Source organism: Tasmannia lanceolata, unplaced genomic scaffold (assembly GCF_043159265.1).
Source record: "Tasmannia lanceolata isolate RefF3 unplaced genomic scaffold, GAP_Taslan_0.1 ptg000011l, whole genome shotgun sequence".
Classification (NCBI taxonomy): domain Eukaryota; kingdom Viridiplantae; phylum Streptophyta; class Magnoliopsida; order Canellales; family Winteraceae; genus Tasmannia; species Tasmannia lanceolata.
Window position 1 is genome coordinate 26975795 of NW_027518688.1, and position 18182 is coordinate 26993976.

General features: G+C 49.1%; 1 protein-coding gene across 1 annotated transcript; it reads right to left on the reverse strand.

The window, feature by feature from the left end:
• Positions 1-546: 546 nt before the first annotated feature.
• On the reverse strand, positions 547-3715 carry LOC143886097 (exopolygalacturonase-like). Its single transcript, XM_077390067.1, has 4 exons — positions 3572-3715; positions 3164-3472; positions 2183-2698; positions 547-771 (listed from the first exon to the last, which is right to left on the reverse strand). Exons 1-4 carry the CDS (start codon positions 3713-3715, stop codon positions 547-549), a joined length of 1194 nt encoding a protein of 397 aa, XP_077246182.1.
• Positions 3716-18182: the final 14467 nt, after the last annotated feature.

Below are 18182 nucleotides of genomic sequence, written 5' to 3' on the forward strand. Positions count from 1 at the left end.
TCCCTTGATAAAATAAGGCACAAAATTGTGATTTTGTATACTTGCCCCTAAAGGAACCATCGGAACATTAATGGACCAAGTTTGACCCTTACCATTTCTATGAACCAAATGAAAAGAGAAATTACATCCTTAGATACATCTTTCACACATGTCATCTGATAGTAAAGTAGAGATGATTGAAATTATCTGAATAAATGCCTTTCAAAATATAGATATACTTAAGTGTTTACATGCAATCGACATTATGAATATAGAAGAAAGCAAATAAATTTGACATAAATAATCACGGTATCCTTGCTGGTGGGTGACCTAGTGCATGAGGCTCCCACCATTTGCGGGGTCTGGGGAGGGCTAGATGTACGCAGCCTTACCCCTACTTTACAGAGAGGCTGTTTCCGTGACTCCAACCCGTGACCACTAGGTCACAAATGGAGCAACCTTTCCGTTGCACCAAGGCTCGCCCTCTGGTATCCTTACAGGTAAAAGTGAATAGAACATCCTATGAAAAAAAAGAATAAAGTGAATATAAAATGAATAACAGGAAGATTAGAGGCACGACGGTGGGACTTGATTGCCTGAGGAAATGCCATAAGCATTAGAACATAAGGAGGAGGATGACCCTTCTCTTTGATACTTCAAGTTGATATCGTTAAGCTGCACATTTTGACATGGCACGGCTTCACTGCATAAGAGTCGGATGGCGACTTCGGATGCTGAGGTGCCTCTAATGTCTGTGAAACTAACATCGCTGATCTTAACATGAGAGGGAGACTGGCCATGAAGAAAGAAAAGAGTTAGCATTCCAACTCGTAAGAGCTGCTTGTCTAATGTGATATACGATAAGAACTATTAGAAATCACATCAGGTTGACTTGGGCGACTCAATTATTAGTTCAACGAATTTTTATCGAAGAGGTTTTTGATTGAGTAAGAAGGGCCAAGTCAATGAAGGCTTAAAGGTCAACGTGTGCTTTAAATAGTGAAAAATACTCATTTAGGTTGTTTCTATTTGTTTTGGATTTAGAGAATCAATTGTAAATCCAAAACAAATCGGGAAACAATTGAGAGCAAATTGTGAGTCCAAAACTTGATACCCCCACGCCATTTGAGCCCAAAACTTGATTTTTCTGATAGACTTATTTTTAAGTCAAGCCTTCCCAGTGGCATCTTTTTATATAAAATATTAGAGAATATTAAGTATTAGAAAATAAGCCTATCACTACGGCCCTTTGGTTTGGAAAACACTTGGGTCTATTTGGATGCAGATAGTTACCATGTAGATAAGTGGTATAAGTAGTCAATAAGGAGGAGACAAACATTTGTAATGTTTGATCTACCTAGGATTTACATGGTAGAATAGTGACAAGTAGTGTTTGGTTGCTAATCTCATAAGAGTAATGGGGGTGTCTTTACCAATATATCGAAAGAGGAGAGAGCGGGAAGAGAGAAGAGAGAGAGAGAGAGAAAGAGAAAAAGCAAAATTCTACTTGACAAATTCTTCCTTTTTTGAGGAGGATGGCATAGAAGGTATAAGTAGGGAACATGGGTGCCACATCACCAAACAAGCAATGATTAGCTTTTAATCTTGTTTCGTAATCTCTAGGGATTGTGGTGCTAAATTGGCTACCGGAAACCATAAAATTTACCAAAAAAGCATTTTTCTACTTGGGACATCCTTGAGGATGTCAGGCATGTGGCAACCAAATAGGCCCTTAATTTTCCTTTTGATTGTTTCTAACAGAGGCATTTTATCTATGTTTCGATTAATATGGGCTGAGAGATGGATGAAATGAGCCAGAGTTTTCTTGACTATAATAGTTATGAAATTTTCTTCACATAAGAAAGTAGAAAGTTATAGTTAATTCGTCTTAATGCTTGTGCCTATGATAATGGTGAAGGCTTGATTTGAAAACCATAGAAAGTTACAATAACCTTTCTTTCAAAATTCATGCATAGTTGCATAGTTGGTCACTTGGAGAAAACCGAATAAAGCTTTGCCCATGATTGGTTTTTCAAAGTGGGTATAGCCAGAGGTGAGCTTTGAAAAACCATAACTAAATGCAACTACTCAAATAATTAGATAGTAAAATATAGTATTACACCAATCATTTTTAGACTGTATTTTGAAAATGTTAGTTGAAATGGAAACCACCAAAAGCAAACATGAGAGAGAGAGAGAGTACCTGATTATTGCAAGATCGATCTGGGCAATATCGTTGGTCTATGATTATTGGATTGTAGACATTGTTCATTACAATATCCTGATAGAAGAGTTGGGAGGCAGAGCTTGCTCGAGGGCTTGCAAATGTTTTGATTCTTAAACCGTTGGTGGTGCCAGTGAGCGTACAGTTCCTCACGTTCACGCCGACCACGTCTTTCTCATTCGCATACTTACCAAGGCTACCAACACTAATTCCGTGCCCCGGTCCACAAAAAACTCCCGAGATGGAAATTTTGGAACTTCCCTGTCCAATCGAGATACAATCGTCACCGGTGCTTATAACAGAATTTGAGATCATGACATTGTTAGAACTCGATATGTGAATTCCATCCGTGTTACGGCTTTTATCTGGTGCTTTCACCATTAGCGATTGAAGGTTGATATTCGTTGATCCGAAAATTGCAATGTGGAAGAACTTGCTGTCCACTGAAGTTATGCTGTCTATAACTGAATTGGTGACTTTCTTGAATCTTATGGACTGCGGTTGGAAGAAACACAATTAAAAACAAACACATAAGTTAGTCAGCTAAATGCATGAATATGTACATATAGATACATTTATATTTGCCCCTTATTCTTATCCGGTCCACCCCTAGTAATGTAAAAGTAGTTATAAATGCACTAGAGGGAGGTTGCCGCGGAAAGAAGATGGGGTGAATATATCACTACCTAATCCCTTTTATATATGTATGCACCTCCTTTCCTGTCTTTTCTTAGATGATTCAAATCCTAGCATCCAATAAATCCAAACGTCTAGTTTTTTACCATCCATATTCAATAACACACGAAATACAGATTATTGGATGCTAGGATTAGATGATTAGGATAAGTTTGGGTGATGACAAAGTCATTCATTCGATCGACCACTTGCCCTTATATCATGACATGTGTATGGTAGAGATTTCCAAGGACTGCCAAAACCTAATTGTGACTGAAAACTTACTGCTGGTGGAGCCCTGCACTTGTTAAACTGGTCACAACTGTTGCGGGACCAAGATGAAGCCCCTTGGCCATCGAATGATCCGCCACCGTTGATCTTCAATCCATCAACAGATTGAAAAGCAATCCAACTATCAGAATCGAATTTGTTGGGATCAGATGGGGCCCTCACCACACCTTGGACCTCAAACTCCAAACCACCCTTGCATGGGCCCTCCAACACCACTTGGCCCACCAGGAATGTCCCTTTGGGAATCAGAACCTTACTCATCCCGTCACATAGGCAAGCCTCTTTCCAAGCTCGCAATAAAGCCTGCAAAATAAATAGGTTAGTAGAAATCAAAATCAGGGCCCACTTGATGGGCCTCATCATTCCAATGTCCTTAATATGTGAAAGAATAAGGACACTCACCTGAGTGGTATCTCTTGTGCCATCTGGAATTGCACCGAAGTCCTCTATGTTGAATACTTTGGACTGATTTTCAGCTATGGCTACCCAGGAAAACAACAGGAAGAACAACCAGAGCATTGTTCCAAGATGAAAGCCCAAACCCATAATTAATCTCCTTAACCCAAACAGAAAAAAACTATCTTTTCGTATGTAATGTGAGATTTTTGGAGTGAATCTGAGTATGTTCTTCTTTCATTTCTTCCGTTTATATAGTTTTCTTAAGTTGGTTCTTTTTCATCATACCGAAATCCCAGGTATTTGAGTTCGAATGGGATACTGCAAAACACAAGAAAAATTCAACTAATAATCAATTCATTTCGAAATTTACAACTCTTAAAATCCCGGTCAATTTTGGTCTCTTAGATAGAGAAATGCTCTCGTGTAACACGCACACCCCATCTTAATATTCGATTAAAGAAACTTATTAATCGGATGATTTATAATTATCCATATGGATATAGTGGGACCAACTTTATAACCGGAAAATTGATAAAAGGATGGAAAAACCTTTCGTGGAATACTTGTGGGTCCAGTTGTGTGAGAGGATCATGATAGAGATACGTAACATTTGTAGGGCCTGGTGTGATGGAGAGACTTTAGAGGATGGGAGTGATGGGAGTATGAAAAGCTCCAAAAACTAGGTATTTTTTCTAGTTTTTAGGGATTTTTTTATACATTGTCTACTCCTACAGTAGTGCCATCCACCTAGGTGTCGCAACGGTTCGGTTTCGGTTCGGTTTGACCCCCAAACCGAACCAAACCGAAATTTGAATCGGTTTGGTTCTACAGAACCGAAACCAAGCCGAAATTTGAATTTTCAGTTCGGTTCGGCTAATTTCGCCACCCCTTACTCATAATCATTGGAAATCGGGGGCAACGATTCGGTTTCGGATCGGTTTGAAATTTGAATCGGTTTGGTAGGTAGAACCGAAACCAAACCGAAATTTGAATAGGTTCGGTTCGGTTTCGGTTGGATTGCCACCTCTACTAAGTATCGCGTAATCAGGGCACCGCCCTTATATTTGGTCCAAATGTGGCTTACTTTTTTAAGACTTTTGATCCAATTACAATCGATTTTTTAACTGTTGTTGAATCAAATATTAAGGACTGCACCTATTTCATACCCCTATGAGACACAAACACAATATAATTTCACTATACGTATAAAGTGACATCGAAACTGCGTACAACCGGAGAAATATGTGTACAGGAATATGAAAAAAATAAATTCCAACCACGTTTTGGAGAGAAACTCCGAACAAAAGAGAAAAAAGCCACCAATCTCACGAACAAGTTTTTCTTCAATAGTTGAAATCACATCAAAAAACCCTCTCCTTTTCTCCTCTTACTATTATAAAAGCAAAAGGAAACTTCTACAATATTTTTGGGAAGAGACCTAACCAATATTGGAAACTATCCTATGTTTAATAAAATTAGGCACAAACTGGGGCACCTCCCGGTTTTTCCTTTTTTTATGAATATAATTCTTTGCCGTTCAAAAATAAATAAAATGAGGCACAAAATCATGTGATTTTGTGTGCCACAAACAACTAATTTAATAAAGTTATTTCATATAGCTTGACAAAGAAACATAAGAATATTTCCTAAATCTATATATTAAGGCAGCATAATGATATTTTTTAAGGACTAACAAACAATATGGCAACTTCCTAAGGAATTGAAAACGTGTTGCAAACGTGAGTCTTCAAACTCAATACAGACGCCTCGTTGGACGAAGGCCGTGCAGTCATAGGCGGAATCCTTCGTGACATTGATTGCTTCAGTCATGGAGCCTTCTCAATCAACACGGATCCTAAAGAAATCCATGCCCTTGAACTAACTATGATCCATCAAGGGATCCTTCTAGCAATAGAAAACAAAGTGGATCAAATCTGGGAGGAATTGAATCCCTTAATTGCGTTCAATGTAGTCATGGGCGTCTTTAGATGCCCGTGGAAGAAGCTCTCCACCCTAGCAAAGATCAAAGAAAATCAAGTTCTTTCAAGACTTAGCATATAATACACACCGAGAGAGGCAAATGCAGCGATGGACTTCCTTTCAAAAGTTGATTGCCCTTGTAAAGGAGACATTATTCCCCTTCATTTTTATCCTCCTTCCCTTTTTACTTTATTATAGTTACACTTATGTCTAAAAGCAAGCTTATAAATTTCGGTTTCGGAATGCGTTTCGCTCCTCTCCGAAACCAAAATTTCAGCCGAAATTTCGAAATTTCAGACAAAATCTAAAATGGGATTGAGCCTCTAGCTTAATGGTAAAGGCTTTGGCCTTCGACCTTGAGGTTGGAGGTTCGATCCCAGCTTACCTACCAAAAAAAATATTCTTTAGTATACAGGTCCTGCCAAACCCTAGCTTGCCCATCAAAAAAATGAAAATGTGTTGCCAAGTCTAAACTTGGTATTGTTTGTGGGCCCTCTTGGGATGGTCCCTCTATGCTATGTGGGCATGGATAAGATGATCATAGGCTCCTACATCAGTCGCCCTCTCTAGATAGAAACTCGACCTCGAGTTTGTGCTCTCTTTGTCCGATGAATCGCCTTTCTATGCAATAAGATCTTTTACATTGAAGATATCTGACGTATTCAAATGGCTTGGCAATTTTAGGCGGCAGGCATTGTCTTTGAGTTTTCAAACGATCTCATAAGGACCTACCTTTTGGGGCTAAGCTTGCTATGTTCTTCTGCTGCACGCACCTTGAAAAGAATTACCAATGTGTAATCGTGGACATAAAATAGTACTGCTCGTTGATGTAAATCAGCTGCATTTTTTGCATTGCTCTTCTCGATTTGAAGTCATACTTTCTCATGTATTGATTTGATGCAGTCAGCCATTTTCTCCGACCCGTCTTTCTTTGGTGTGAGCAAGCGGCTACGGCACAGTGACTCATACTCTCCCAAACCAGCCCTTGCTCATCACCTCAATAACTTGCTATTATAATTCTTGATGTTCCTGTGGGCTCACGCGGTATGCAGGTCGGTTGGGCAATCTTAGACTCGCCAATCAATCAGGTATTGTATGTCACGCATGGAAGGTAGGCATGATGGAAGCTTCTCTGGCATAATATCGAAGAACTCGGCTAAGGGGGACTTTACCACATCAAGAGGTAGTTGGAGCGAGGAATTCTCTTTACCGATAAATGTATACACAGCTCCACTTTCCTCTACTTTCTTCATGAAGTTGTTAAGAGAGAGCAAGTTACTGGCCTTCCCCATTGTAGCTTTGGTCGAGCTACTCTCACCATTCATTGGCCAAGTTATGGATTGATTGAAATCACTCGGAGTGGCCACTGATGGGGTCCGGACTCAGCACTGAGGGAATCCGGACTCAGCACTGAGGGGTCCGAACTCAGCATCCAATTAGCTGCCGGCACGTGGCCCTCACAAGGACTGTTGGAAGGCCAACACCTGTCTCCACTAGGTGTGGCACCTGGACCAATCAGGGACCTCCACCTGCCCTCCTTAGGTATGAGACCTGGTCCATACAGAGGCCACCACCTGTCTTGGACAGGTGGCTCAGAACTACCACCTGTCCTAGACAGGTGGCTCAGAATCACTATAAATAGCCTTCACTTGTGCTAAGGTGAGGGTCCTGAAAAATCTGAGAACCAAAACTCTAAGCTTTTGCTCTGACATTGCTCTGCACTCCTGCTCATACTGACTTGAGTGTCGAAGCGCCCGTCCGGAGTATCACTCCGGGTTGGTCCTCTGACCCTTTTCTTTCTTGTCTGTACTCTTGTGCAGCGCAGGACTCAACCAGCCCCTCAATCGTGGCTTGTTAGCTCGGACCACCCAGCCCTACCATAACCTGTTACCGATTTTAGGCCTAACAGATTTGGCACCATCCGTGGGACTACGCAACAAAAGGCTGTTCGAAATCTCACTCAGATAAAAATGGTAGGACAGACCGGCAAGCGAGCACCTCCGACTTCTCGGGCTACCCGGGCTACGGCCCCCCGTGAAGGACGAAGTGAGCGGCTGGCCTCACAGGTGGAGGTCGGGGCGGCCGTGGAGCGGACTTCGCCCCACTCGGACCGTTCAGACCCTACCCCGACCCCAAGGGAGATGCGGGCCCTTTTTCAAGAAATGACTGCTGTAGTTGCGCAGTTCAGGAATGCGGCCCCCGCACTCCAGCAACACCCAGTCGAGGTTTCTCGACCCGTTCAGAGGGGAGAAAGCTCCCGCAGAGAACGTGCGTCTCCACCCCGGGACCAAACTCGTCACTCCACAAGAAGAGACCACCGCTCGCGGGACAGGAACGTGCGCCCTGAGCCTCGTCAGCATCACCGGTCACGATCTCCCTCCGTGCAGAAACGTGGCAGCAAGAGAGACCCTATGCATGGAGAGGGATCGCGGCACCGGCGAAGGAGTCCCCTCAGCCAGTCCGGATCCGCAAGGAGCCCATCAGCCGTAAGGAGTAGACCTGCCCGTCTGGCCGAACAGAGGGATGATCCGATGTTACTGAGAATCCAGAAGATCGATAATAGAATCGAAGAGCTGGCTAGAGATCATGGCCGCCCTGCTTCAAGGATCTTCAGTAGCAATCCCCCTTTCACAGACAGGGTACTCGGTGCGGCAGTCCCCTTGGGCTTCAAGATGCCGCAGATCCCGCAGTACGATGGGACCACCGATCCCGTGGATCATCTGCAGACCTTCACGACCACGATGCTTCTCCACGGGGCGTCGGACGGGTTCCTTTGCAGGGCACTCCCCACCACATTAACTGGAGCCGCGAGAGACTGGTACTCACGGCTGAAGCCCAAGTCTGTGGACAATTTCGACGACTTCGGGGACGACCTGGCCTGGCATTTCATGAGCAGCAGAAGACCTCGAAAGACAACGGCTTCACTGATGGCCCTGAGGCAGGAAGACGGTGAGGCCTTAAAAGCGTTCGTTGGCCGGTTCAACAGGGAGGCCCTGCAGGTACCCAACCTGGATCCCTCCGCGGCAACGAATGCTCTTCTGGCCGGAGCCCGGTCCACCGACTTCAGAAGAGCAGTCGCTCGACGCAATCCGCAGTCCTTGGCAGATCTGATGACCGGGGCGGAAGAGTACATTTCCGTCGAGGAAACTCTCGCTGCCCTGGATTCCGTCAGCAAGAGAAGACCAGAGGAGAAGAACTCCGCCAAGCAACGTAGGGACGACAGGCCCCAGAGGAAGGAGAGCAGTCCGTCCCGGAAGGAAAGGAGCTCCCCCCGGCCTCGAAAGGAGAGGAGCCCCCCGACGAGGGAGCGCTACACGCCGCTCACCGCATCCAGGGCTCAAATTTTGGCAGCCATTCGGAAAGAAGATTTCATCCGATGGCCGAAGAAGCAGACACCAGAGGCGGGCACGCAAGATATGTCCAGGTATTGCCGGTTCCATAAGAGCCACGGCCACGACACCAATGCCTGCATTCATCTCAAGGAGGAGATCGAGCAACTGATAAGCAGAGGGTACCTCGGGAGGTACTTAAAAAAATAATGACAACAGAAGGGAGCGTCAGGACAACCCAAGGCCCAGAGACAGAAGCCCTCGAGACGCCCAACCCCTGGGCGACCGCATCCAGGCTCCTGCCCCGGCCGTTCTCCCTCCTCAGGTACCTCAACCTCAACTTCAACCTCATGGTGTTATTGGTACCATTTCAGGAGGGCCGACCGCGGGAGGGACCTCTTCATCGGCCCGCAGGACCTATGCCCGGCAGGTCAACGCCGTCCATGCCTGCAGCAAGAGGGCCGAGCCAGAAAATGAGATATCCTTTTCGGAGGCAGATCTTGACGGTCTGATCCTCCCGCACGATGATGCCCTGGTCGTCACAATGCTAGTGGCGAACTGGGAAATGAAGAAGATCCTGGTCGACAACGGGAGCTCCGCCGACATCCTCTACTATCACGCCTTCGAACAGATGATGATCGGAGCTGACCGTCTGAAGCCGGCCAACTCAGATCTGTTCGGGTTCTCAGGAGAAGTTGTCAAGGTCGAAGGGCAGATTGAGCTTCCAGTTCTTATCGGGGAGCCGCCCCGCCAGTCCTTTGCCATGGTGACCTTCCTGGTGGTTAAGGCCAAGTCGGCCTATAATGCCATTCTAGGACGCCCTGGCCAGAACCTCCTCCGAGCTATTCCTTCCGCTTATCATCAGAAGATGAAGTTCATTACGCCAGGAGGCGTAGGTGAAGTCAGAGGGGATCAGCCCCAATCAAGACAATGCTATGCGGCAGCGCTGAGAGGGAAGAATGCGTCTGAGTCTCTTCCAATCGAGCTGTACGATCTGAGAGACGAAGCGCAGGTCACAGTCAACGAGCCCGCAGAGGACCTCATCTCTATTCAATTGAACATCGATGACGAACAGAGGGTTGTCCAGATCGGCTCTGCCCTGCCAGAGGCCGCGCAGCAGGATCTCGCTCAGTTCCTCAGAGCCAATGCAGATGTCTTTGCCTGGACTCCTTCAGACATGCCCGGCATTGACCCGTCGATTAGCACCCACGAGCTCGGTGTCGATCAGACATGCAAGCCCGTGAAGCAGAAGCGGAGACACTTTGCACCAGAAAGGCGGAGAGCCATCAGAGAAGAGGTGGAGAGGCTTTTGAAGGCCGATTTCATCCGTGAGATCCAGTATCCGGACTGGCTCGCGAATGTGGTGATGGTGAAAAAGTCCAATGGGAAGTGGAGGACCTGTATAGACTTCACAGACCTGAACAAGGCCTGCCCAAAGGACAGCTACCCACTCCCAAAAATAGACCAGCTCATTGACGCTACAGCAGGTCACGAGCTGCTCAGTTTCATGGATGCTTTCTCAGGATACAATCAAATCAGAATGTACGAGTCAGACATCCCGAAGACATCATTCGTTACCGACCAGGGGACTTATTGCTATCGGGTGATGCCTTTTGGACTGAAGAATGCAGGAGCCACTTACCAGCGTCTCGTCAACAAGCTGTTCAGAAATCAGATCGGTCGGAACATGGAGGTCTACGTTGATGATATGCTAGTGAAGAGCAGAAGTGCTTCCAACCACGTCTCCGACCTCGAAGAGGCCTTCCAAGTCTTGAGGGAACACAACATGAAGCTTAATCCGACCAAATGTACGTTTGGCGTCGGAGCAGGCAAATTCCTGGGCTTCATGGTAAGCCAGAGAGGAATAGAGGCGAATCCGGAGAAGATCAAGGCAGTAATGGAGCTGACTCCTCCCAACACTATCAGAGAAGTACAGCGGCTGACCGGGCTGGTGGCAGCTCTGGGGCGGTTTATTTCTAAATCCGCCGAGAGATGCCTCCCGTTCTTCAATGCGATCAAAGGTATAAAAACCGCGCCCTGGACTCCGGAATGTCAAGCAGCGTTCGAGGAGCTGAAGCAGTACTTATCCTCCCCCCCTTGTTGTCCACGCCGGAGCCAGGAGAAGAGCTGATTCTGTACCTCTCAGCGGGACCCTTGGCAGTTGCAGCAGTACTGATCAAAGAAGAGTCTAACCAGCAAAAGCCGATCTACTATGTCAGCAAGGTCCTCCACGATGCAGAGACCAGATATCAGCGAGTAGAGAAGCTCGTGTGCGCCCTCATTATGGCGGCCCGGAAGCTAAGGCCATACTTCCAGGCGCACACGATCAAGGTCTTGACAGGGCAGCCTCTCAGACAGATCCTCCACCAACCAGACACTTCGGGCCGACTTGTCAAGTGGGCCGTGGAGCTCAGTGAGTTTGATATCAAGTATCTACCCAGGCCGGCGATCAAAGCTCAGATTCTCGCTGACTTCATAGCCGAGTGCACAGTTCCGGACCTAGACCCCGGGCTGGTAGCAGTTCCGTCTCCAGAAGCAGAGCTGGCTCTACCGGAGCCTCGAGTCGTTTCCAGAGCATCACCGCCCCCCGGGACTGAGTCCGTCATCGCGCACCCAGTTTTTGATGAAGAGCCGCTCTGGGAAGTTTATGTGGACGGGTCATCGAACAAGACAGGGTGTGGTGCAGGACTAGTTCTCACTGGACCAGAGGACTTCGTCCTAAACTATGCCCTGAGGTTTGGTTTCCGTGCGTCCAACAACGAAGCAGAATATGAAGCGCTCATAGCCGGGATGAATCTCGCTGTGCAGACCCGTGCTCAGAGGTTAAGGGCGTACTGCGATTCACAGCTGGTCGTCTGTCAGATCCAGGGAGTATATGAAGCCCGTGAAGAGCGAATGATCAAGTACTTGGGAAGGGTCCGCAGTCTGGCCGTTCATTTCAAGCGCTTTGAGGTCGTCAGAATCCCCCGTGCAGAGAATGTAAAGGCAGATGTGCTATCAAAGCTTGCGGCATCAGGTTACACCGCCCTCAGAGAAATTCGCATGGAGTTTCTGAAGAGGTCCAGTATCGATGCCCAGTCCGTCGTGGTGATGCAGATTGACGACGAGCCGTGCTGGATGGATGAGATAATCAGGTATCTGCGCAGCGGAGAGCTCCCGGGAGAGAGAAAGGAGGCCCGTAAGGTCACGCAGAGGGCAGCGAGGTTTTCACTGGATGGCGAGACTCTATACAAGAGGTCGTATACCCTCCCGTATCTGAAGTGTCTTCGCCCCAGTGATGCCTTGTTAGCCCTGCAGGAAACCCATGAAGGAATCTGCGGAGAGCACCTCGGGGGCAAGGCCCTGGCCATTAAAATCCTCCTGAGAGGTCTGTACTGGCCTACATTGAGGAAGGACGCGCTGAGCCTTGTGAAAAAGTGTGAGAAGTGCCAGAAGTTCTCTCCGACCGTCCACCAGCCACCCGTTCTGATGGCCCCGATCATCAGTCCTCTTCCCTTCGCAGTATGGGGAATGGATATTCTGGGCCCCTTTCCGCCGGCCTCGGGAGGCCGTGAGTTCGTCGTTGTCACCATTGATTATTTCACCAAATGGGTAGAAGCAGAGCCTCTGGCCAAGATCACAGAGCAGAATGTACAGAACTTCTTCTGGAAATCAGTAGTGTGCAGGTTCGGAATCCCCCGAGTCCTCATAACGGACAATGGCAAGCAGTTCGACTCGAGGAACTTCCGAAAGTTTTGTTCTGACCTGCACATAGAGCAGAGATTCACATCTGTGGCACATCCTCAGACGAATGGGCAAACAGAGGTGACGAACAGGACCCTCTTGCAGGGGATAAAGAAGAGACTGGATGGCAAGGCCGGGCGTTGGGCAGACGAACTGTATCATGTGCTCTGGGCGTATCGGACTACTCCGCGTACAGCCACAGGCGAGTCGCCCTTCAATCTCTCCTTCGGAACAGAAGCAGTGATCCCGGTTGACATCGGCGTCCCCTCCCCAAGGATCGTCCATTTCAGTGAGCAGCTCAACGGGGACGGACTCCGTGCCAACCTTGACTTGCTTGAAGAAGTCCGTGAGGAATCTCAGATCAGGTCGGCGGCCTATAAGCAGAAAGTATCCAGATATCATGACGTCAAGATCCGACCAAGAGAATTCCGTGCCGGCCACCTAGTCCTGAGGAAGGCCTCCGTTTCCCAGCCAAGAAGCGTGGGCAAGCTCTCTCCGACCTGGGAAGGACCATACCGAATCAAAGAAGTCATCCGCCCAGGAAGCTATCGGTTAGAGTCCCTCGACGAACAGATGCTACCACACGCCTGGAATTCTAGAAATCTTCGGATCTACTATCAGTAATTTTGTTTGCCTTCATAGACTTGTAAAGAACTGCTGTAATCGTCCAAGTTCTGGAATGAATAAAATAAGTTTCCTGAACAAGTGTCCCTCTTTGAGTCACTTATATAAACATCAGCGAGCAGTAGTGGTGCACTCCGGCTCATCCTAGTGGCTTGGAGATCAGTTCCAGCCAGGACGCCCGCAGTGGAAACCACCTTCAAATATTTCCTAAGTGTTTGAGTACCAAGCTTCCAGCTCGGTTCTCGCAGGCTTAGGACGAGCAGTAGTGGTGCACTCCGGCTCATCCTAGTGGCTTGGAGATCAGTTCCAGCCTGGACGCCCGCAGTGGAAACCACCTTCAAATATTTCCTAAGTGTTTGAGTACCAAGCTTCCAGCTCGGTTCTCGCAGACTTAGGACGAGCAGTAGTGGTGCACTCCGGCTCATCCTAGTGGCTTGGAGATCAGTTCCAGCCTGGACGCCCGCAGTGGAAACCACCTTCAAATATTTCCTAAGTGTTTGAGTACCAAGCTTTCAGCTCGGTTCTCGCAGACTTAGGACGAGCAGTAGTGGTGCACTCCGGCTCATCCTAGTGGCTTGGAGATCAGTTCCAGCCAGGACGCCCGCAGTGGAAACCACCTTCAAATATTTCCTAAGTGTTTGAGTACCAAGCTTCCAGCTCGGTTCTCGCAGGCTTAGGACGAGCAGTAGTGGTGCACTCCGGCTCATCCTAGTGGCTTGGAGATCAGTTCCAGCCTGGACGCCCGCAGTGGAAACCACCTTCAAATATTTCCTAAGTGTTTGAGTACCAAGCTTCCAGCTCGGTTCTCGCAGACTTAGGACGAGCAGTAGTGGTGCACTCCGGCTCATCCTAGTGGCTTGGAGATCAGTTCCAGCCTGGACGCCCGCAGTGGAAACCACCTTCAAATATTTCCTAAGTGTTTGAGTACCAAGCTTTCAGCTCGGTTCTCGCAGACTTAGGACGAGCAGTAGTGGTGCACTCCGGCTCATCCTAGTGGCTTGGAGATCAGTTCCAACCAGGACGCCCGCAGTGGAAACCACCTTTGCTCGGTTCTCGACGCAACACAGAAATAATGCGTACAAAAAATAAGAATGCCGTACAGACAGTTGAACAAAAATGTATTTGTATTCAGTATTCATATTACAAAATTGCTCTCTTTGCCGAGCTGGCTTACAAAGAATGGGCATTACAAACTGTGCAAAAAAAAAACATATCACCAAAAAGAAAGAAGGCTGCTACTCAGGCCTCCTCGTCTGCCACCACCTCGGTGACGACCTCTGTGGGAGTGAGGGCTCCAAGCTCGCCGCCCTCCGCAGAGGAGACGGCGGCCACAGTCACCTCCGCATCTACCTCAATAGGCCGGGAGGAGTCCGGTTCGTCTTCCTCCTCCTCCGGAGGTGCATACGGGACGGTTAGCCCGTCCAAGAAGATGTCGGGGTGAAGCCTCTTCACCTGCTCGGAGCAGAGAAGGAAACCTGCCCTGTAAGCCTGGAGGCCTAAGTCGAAGTGCTGAGCCTCCTTCCTCTCCTCGGTTTCCTTCACGGCCTTCTCCACGGCCGCCTTCTCCTTCCTTCCGGCCCTCTCTGCCGAACTTAGGAGATCCTGCACGGCCTGGTTTTTGACCCTCTGCAGTTCGTCCTGTAAGCTGTTGAGTTCGGCTTCTTTGATCTGGACGGCTTCATTGAGCTCGCCGTTCTCCTTCTGGAGCTGGGCCTTTTCAGACTCGATCCTTGTGATCGTCTCAGAGAAGATATATCGCTTCTTGGCCATATCTCTCGAGTACACCTGGAGTTGATAGAGGGCGGAGCTGATTGCCGCTTCGCAGGTCTCCGGCACCTCTTTTTCGACTTCCAACCAGTCGCGTGAGAGGACGCCCTTGTACATCAACTCTGTGGCCACCCGGGTATCCCCCAGACCGGTGTCCGTTTTCTGCACGGCCCAGTTCGGGCGGAAGACGTTGTCACCTCCAACCGATGCGGCGGCCGGAATACCCAGTACTGCCCCGCCGTGTCTTGGTCCTGTCGCCGCTCCGGACTTGGAGCTCTGACCCGGGGTATCTGCCCGGCTCGATAGGGCAAGCTTATGCGTCGCCCGGCTGCTTTTCAGAGGCTTAGCCAGTGCGACCATCGGCGGAGTCGACTCCGGCACCTTCCTCTTCTTGCCCTTTGTTTGGGGCTGCTCCTGCGCTGGGGACGCGCCAGAGGTCTGCTTGATTCTGTCCAAAAGGGACATCTGCTTCACCATTTCTGCAAAAGAGAACGGAGCGCAGTCAGAAATATGAAAATTGAAGAACACTTCAGAAAAACAAAATGTTATCCTAAAAGATCTACGTACGTGCCGGCGTCGCACGACTGACCCCGAGTGCGACCAACTCGGCCTCTTCTTCGAACTCTGAGCAGTGTATTGGACCTCGCTTGAGCTCTTCTTTGATCAGAGCGAAGGTCATATGGTCATAGTCCTCGAGGGCTGGTTTTTTACTAAGGCGGCGAGTGTCCGGCGTTCTCCATTGTAATGAGAACGGCCAGTGCGAGCCCGGCACGGTGTCCTTTACATAGAAGAACCTGTTCTTCCATGTGTGAATGGAAGAAGGTATCCCAGTGATCATTTTCATTTCAGGCCTCTGGCTAATGTAGATCCAGCCGCCGTCCTTATGCCTCTTCAGGTGCGCACACATCCTGAAGACGGGCACGGTGGGGTTCCTACGGAGCCGGACTTCAAGAAGGTACAAGAAGCCGATCAGCGTTCTCCAAGAGTTTGGGACGACCTGTGTAACCGCCAGCCCGTAATAATTCAGTACGTCCGCAAAAAAGGGGTGGAAGGGGAGCCTAAGCCCGGCCCGTAAGGCCTCTTCATATACGCAGAGGTCTGCACTATCGTTGCTGGCCCGATCCCCTTCGACAGCCGCCCTCAGAATGTACCGGCTAGGAATACAGTATTTGTCCCTGACGATCTGAAGCCTGTTCGGCCACAGATGGTTCACCTCGTATAGGGCCCCGATGTTATACTGTGGGTTGGCTTCCATCTGTGCCTCCGCTATCACCTCGACTGGCATGCGCGACGATTGAGGAACTGTCGCTTCGACGTCCTCATCATCGTCGCTGGTTTCTACCCGGTCCGGTCCGTCCCCACAGGCCGGGATTGTGTCTAAGTCCACACTCATTTCCTCACCGCTCTCCTCGTCTATTACGATCACTAGCTCTTCGCCCTCAACACCGGCCTCCACTATAGGTGAGGCCGGCACCGCCCTCTCCGACGCCCCGGACCCCGTGGTGGTACTGGTCGAACCGGACTCCTTTGAGCTGGAGTCCGTCTCCGAACTAGTGCTAAACATAAAAAGGGAAGAAAAGAAAAGCTAAAAAAGATTACCGAACTGAAGTGTTGGACGAGGACCTCCGGGCTCACTGATCCGAAGCGGGCAGAAAACTTGAGTAGCCGAACAGAAGAGGAGGAGAGTAAAAGATGAAAAGTAAGAAATGAAGAGTAAACTTCAGTATTTATAGAGAGGCTGGGAAGAGCGAGAAAAATCCCGCCCCTTTCCGCCAGCCGGAGTGCGCCACGTCGCCTTCCGCATTAAATGCGCCGTTCGCATTAAATGCGCCGCCTGCATTAAATACAAGGCACAGGTCCCAAAGCGCCAGAAGACAAAAGACCTGTCCGGCTGTCCGGACAGGATATGGCGCGTTCGCTAGACGACAAAAGCGCTAGAAGACAAAAGACCTGTCCGGATGTCCGGACAGGATATGGCGCATTCAGAAGACAAAAGACCTGTCCGGCTGTCCGGACAGGATATGGCGCATTCAGAAGACAAAAGACCTGTCCGGCTGTCCGGACAGGATATGGCGCGTTCGCTAGACGACAAAAGCGCTAGACGACAAAAGACCTGTCCGGCTGTCCGGACAGGATATGGCGCGTTCGCTAGACGACAAAAGCACTAGACGACAAAAGACCTGTCCGGCTGTCCGGACAGGATATGGCGCGTTCGCTAGACGACAAAAGCGCTAGAAGACAAAAGACCTGTCCGGATGTCCGGACAGGATATGGCGCATTCAGACGACAAAAGACCTGTCCGGCAGTCCGGACAGGATATGGCGCGTTCGCTAGACGACAAAAGCGCTAGACGACAAAAGCGCTAGAAGACAAAAGACCTGTCCGGCTGTCCGGACAGGATATGGCGCGTTCGCTAGACGACAAAAGCGCTAGAAGACAAAAGACCTGTCCGGCTGTCCGGACAGGATATGGCGCGTTCGCTAGACGACAAAAGCGCTAGACGACAAAAGACCTGTCCGGCTGTCCGGACAGGATATGGCGCGTTCGCTAGACGACAAAAGCGCTAGACGACAAAAGACCTGTCCGGCTGTCCGGACAGGATATGGCGCGTTCGCTAGACGACAAAAGCGCTAGACGACAAAAAGCTTTACAAGCAAAGACCTGCCCGGCTGGCCGTTCACAGCCTTAGCCGAACAGGACCACATAACCTCCTGAACCAAGGACGTCCAGGACGCCTGGCCGCCCAGACCTCTGGTCAAAAATTTAGCCGTGCTGGATAGCCGAATGCCTTCTGCCCGGCCTTACTCCTTCATGCCAAACTCCAAGGCCAGGCCAGGGCGCCCGGAGTCTCCTGTCCGGCCACTATTTCTCCTAGCTGAGTCTGAGCCCGGCCTAAGCTGCCTGGAGGCCTTAAGGCCGGCCCGACGCTGTCTTTACTTTCTCTTTGCTTCTTCTAGCCACTTTCATGGCTTGAAAAACCAGGGGGCAACTGATGGGGTCCGGACTCAGCACTGAGGGAATCCGGACTCAGCACTGAGGGGTCCGAACTCAGCATCCAATTAGCTGCTGGCACGTGGCCCTCACAAGGACCGTTGGAAGGCCAACACCTGTCTCCACTAGGTGTGGCACCTGGACCAATCAGGGACCTCCACCTGCCCTCCTTAGGTATGAGACCTGGTCCATATAGAGGC

Coding starts and splice junctions, on each gene's coding strand:
- LOC143886097 (XM_077390067.1), bottom strand. CDS start 3,715: ATGGGTTTGGGCTTTCATCTTGGAACAATGCTCTGGTTGTTCTTCCTG. Junction 2,699..3,163: donor AGTGCAGGGCTCCACCAGCA/GTAAGTTTTCAG, acceptor TTCCAACCGCAG/TCCATAAGATTCAAGAAAGT. Junction 772..2,182: donor ATCGATCTTGCAATAATCAG/GTACTCTCTCTC, acceptor CTTCATGGCCAG/TCTCCCTCTCATGTTAAGAT.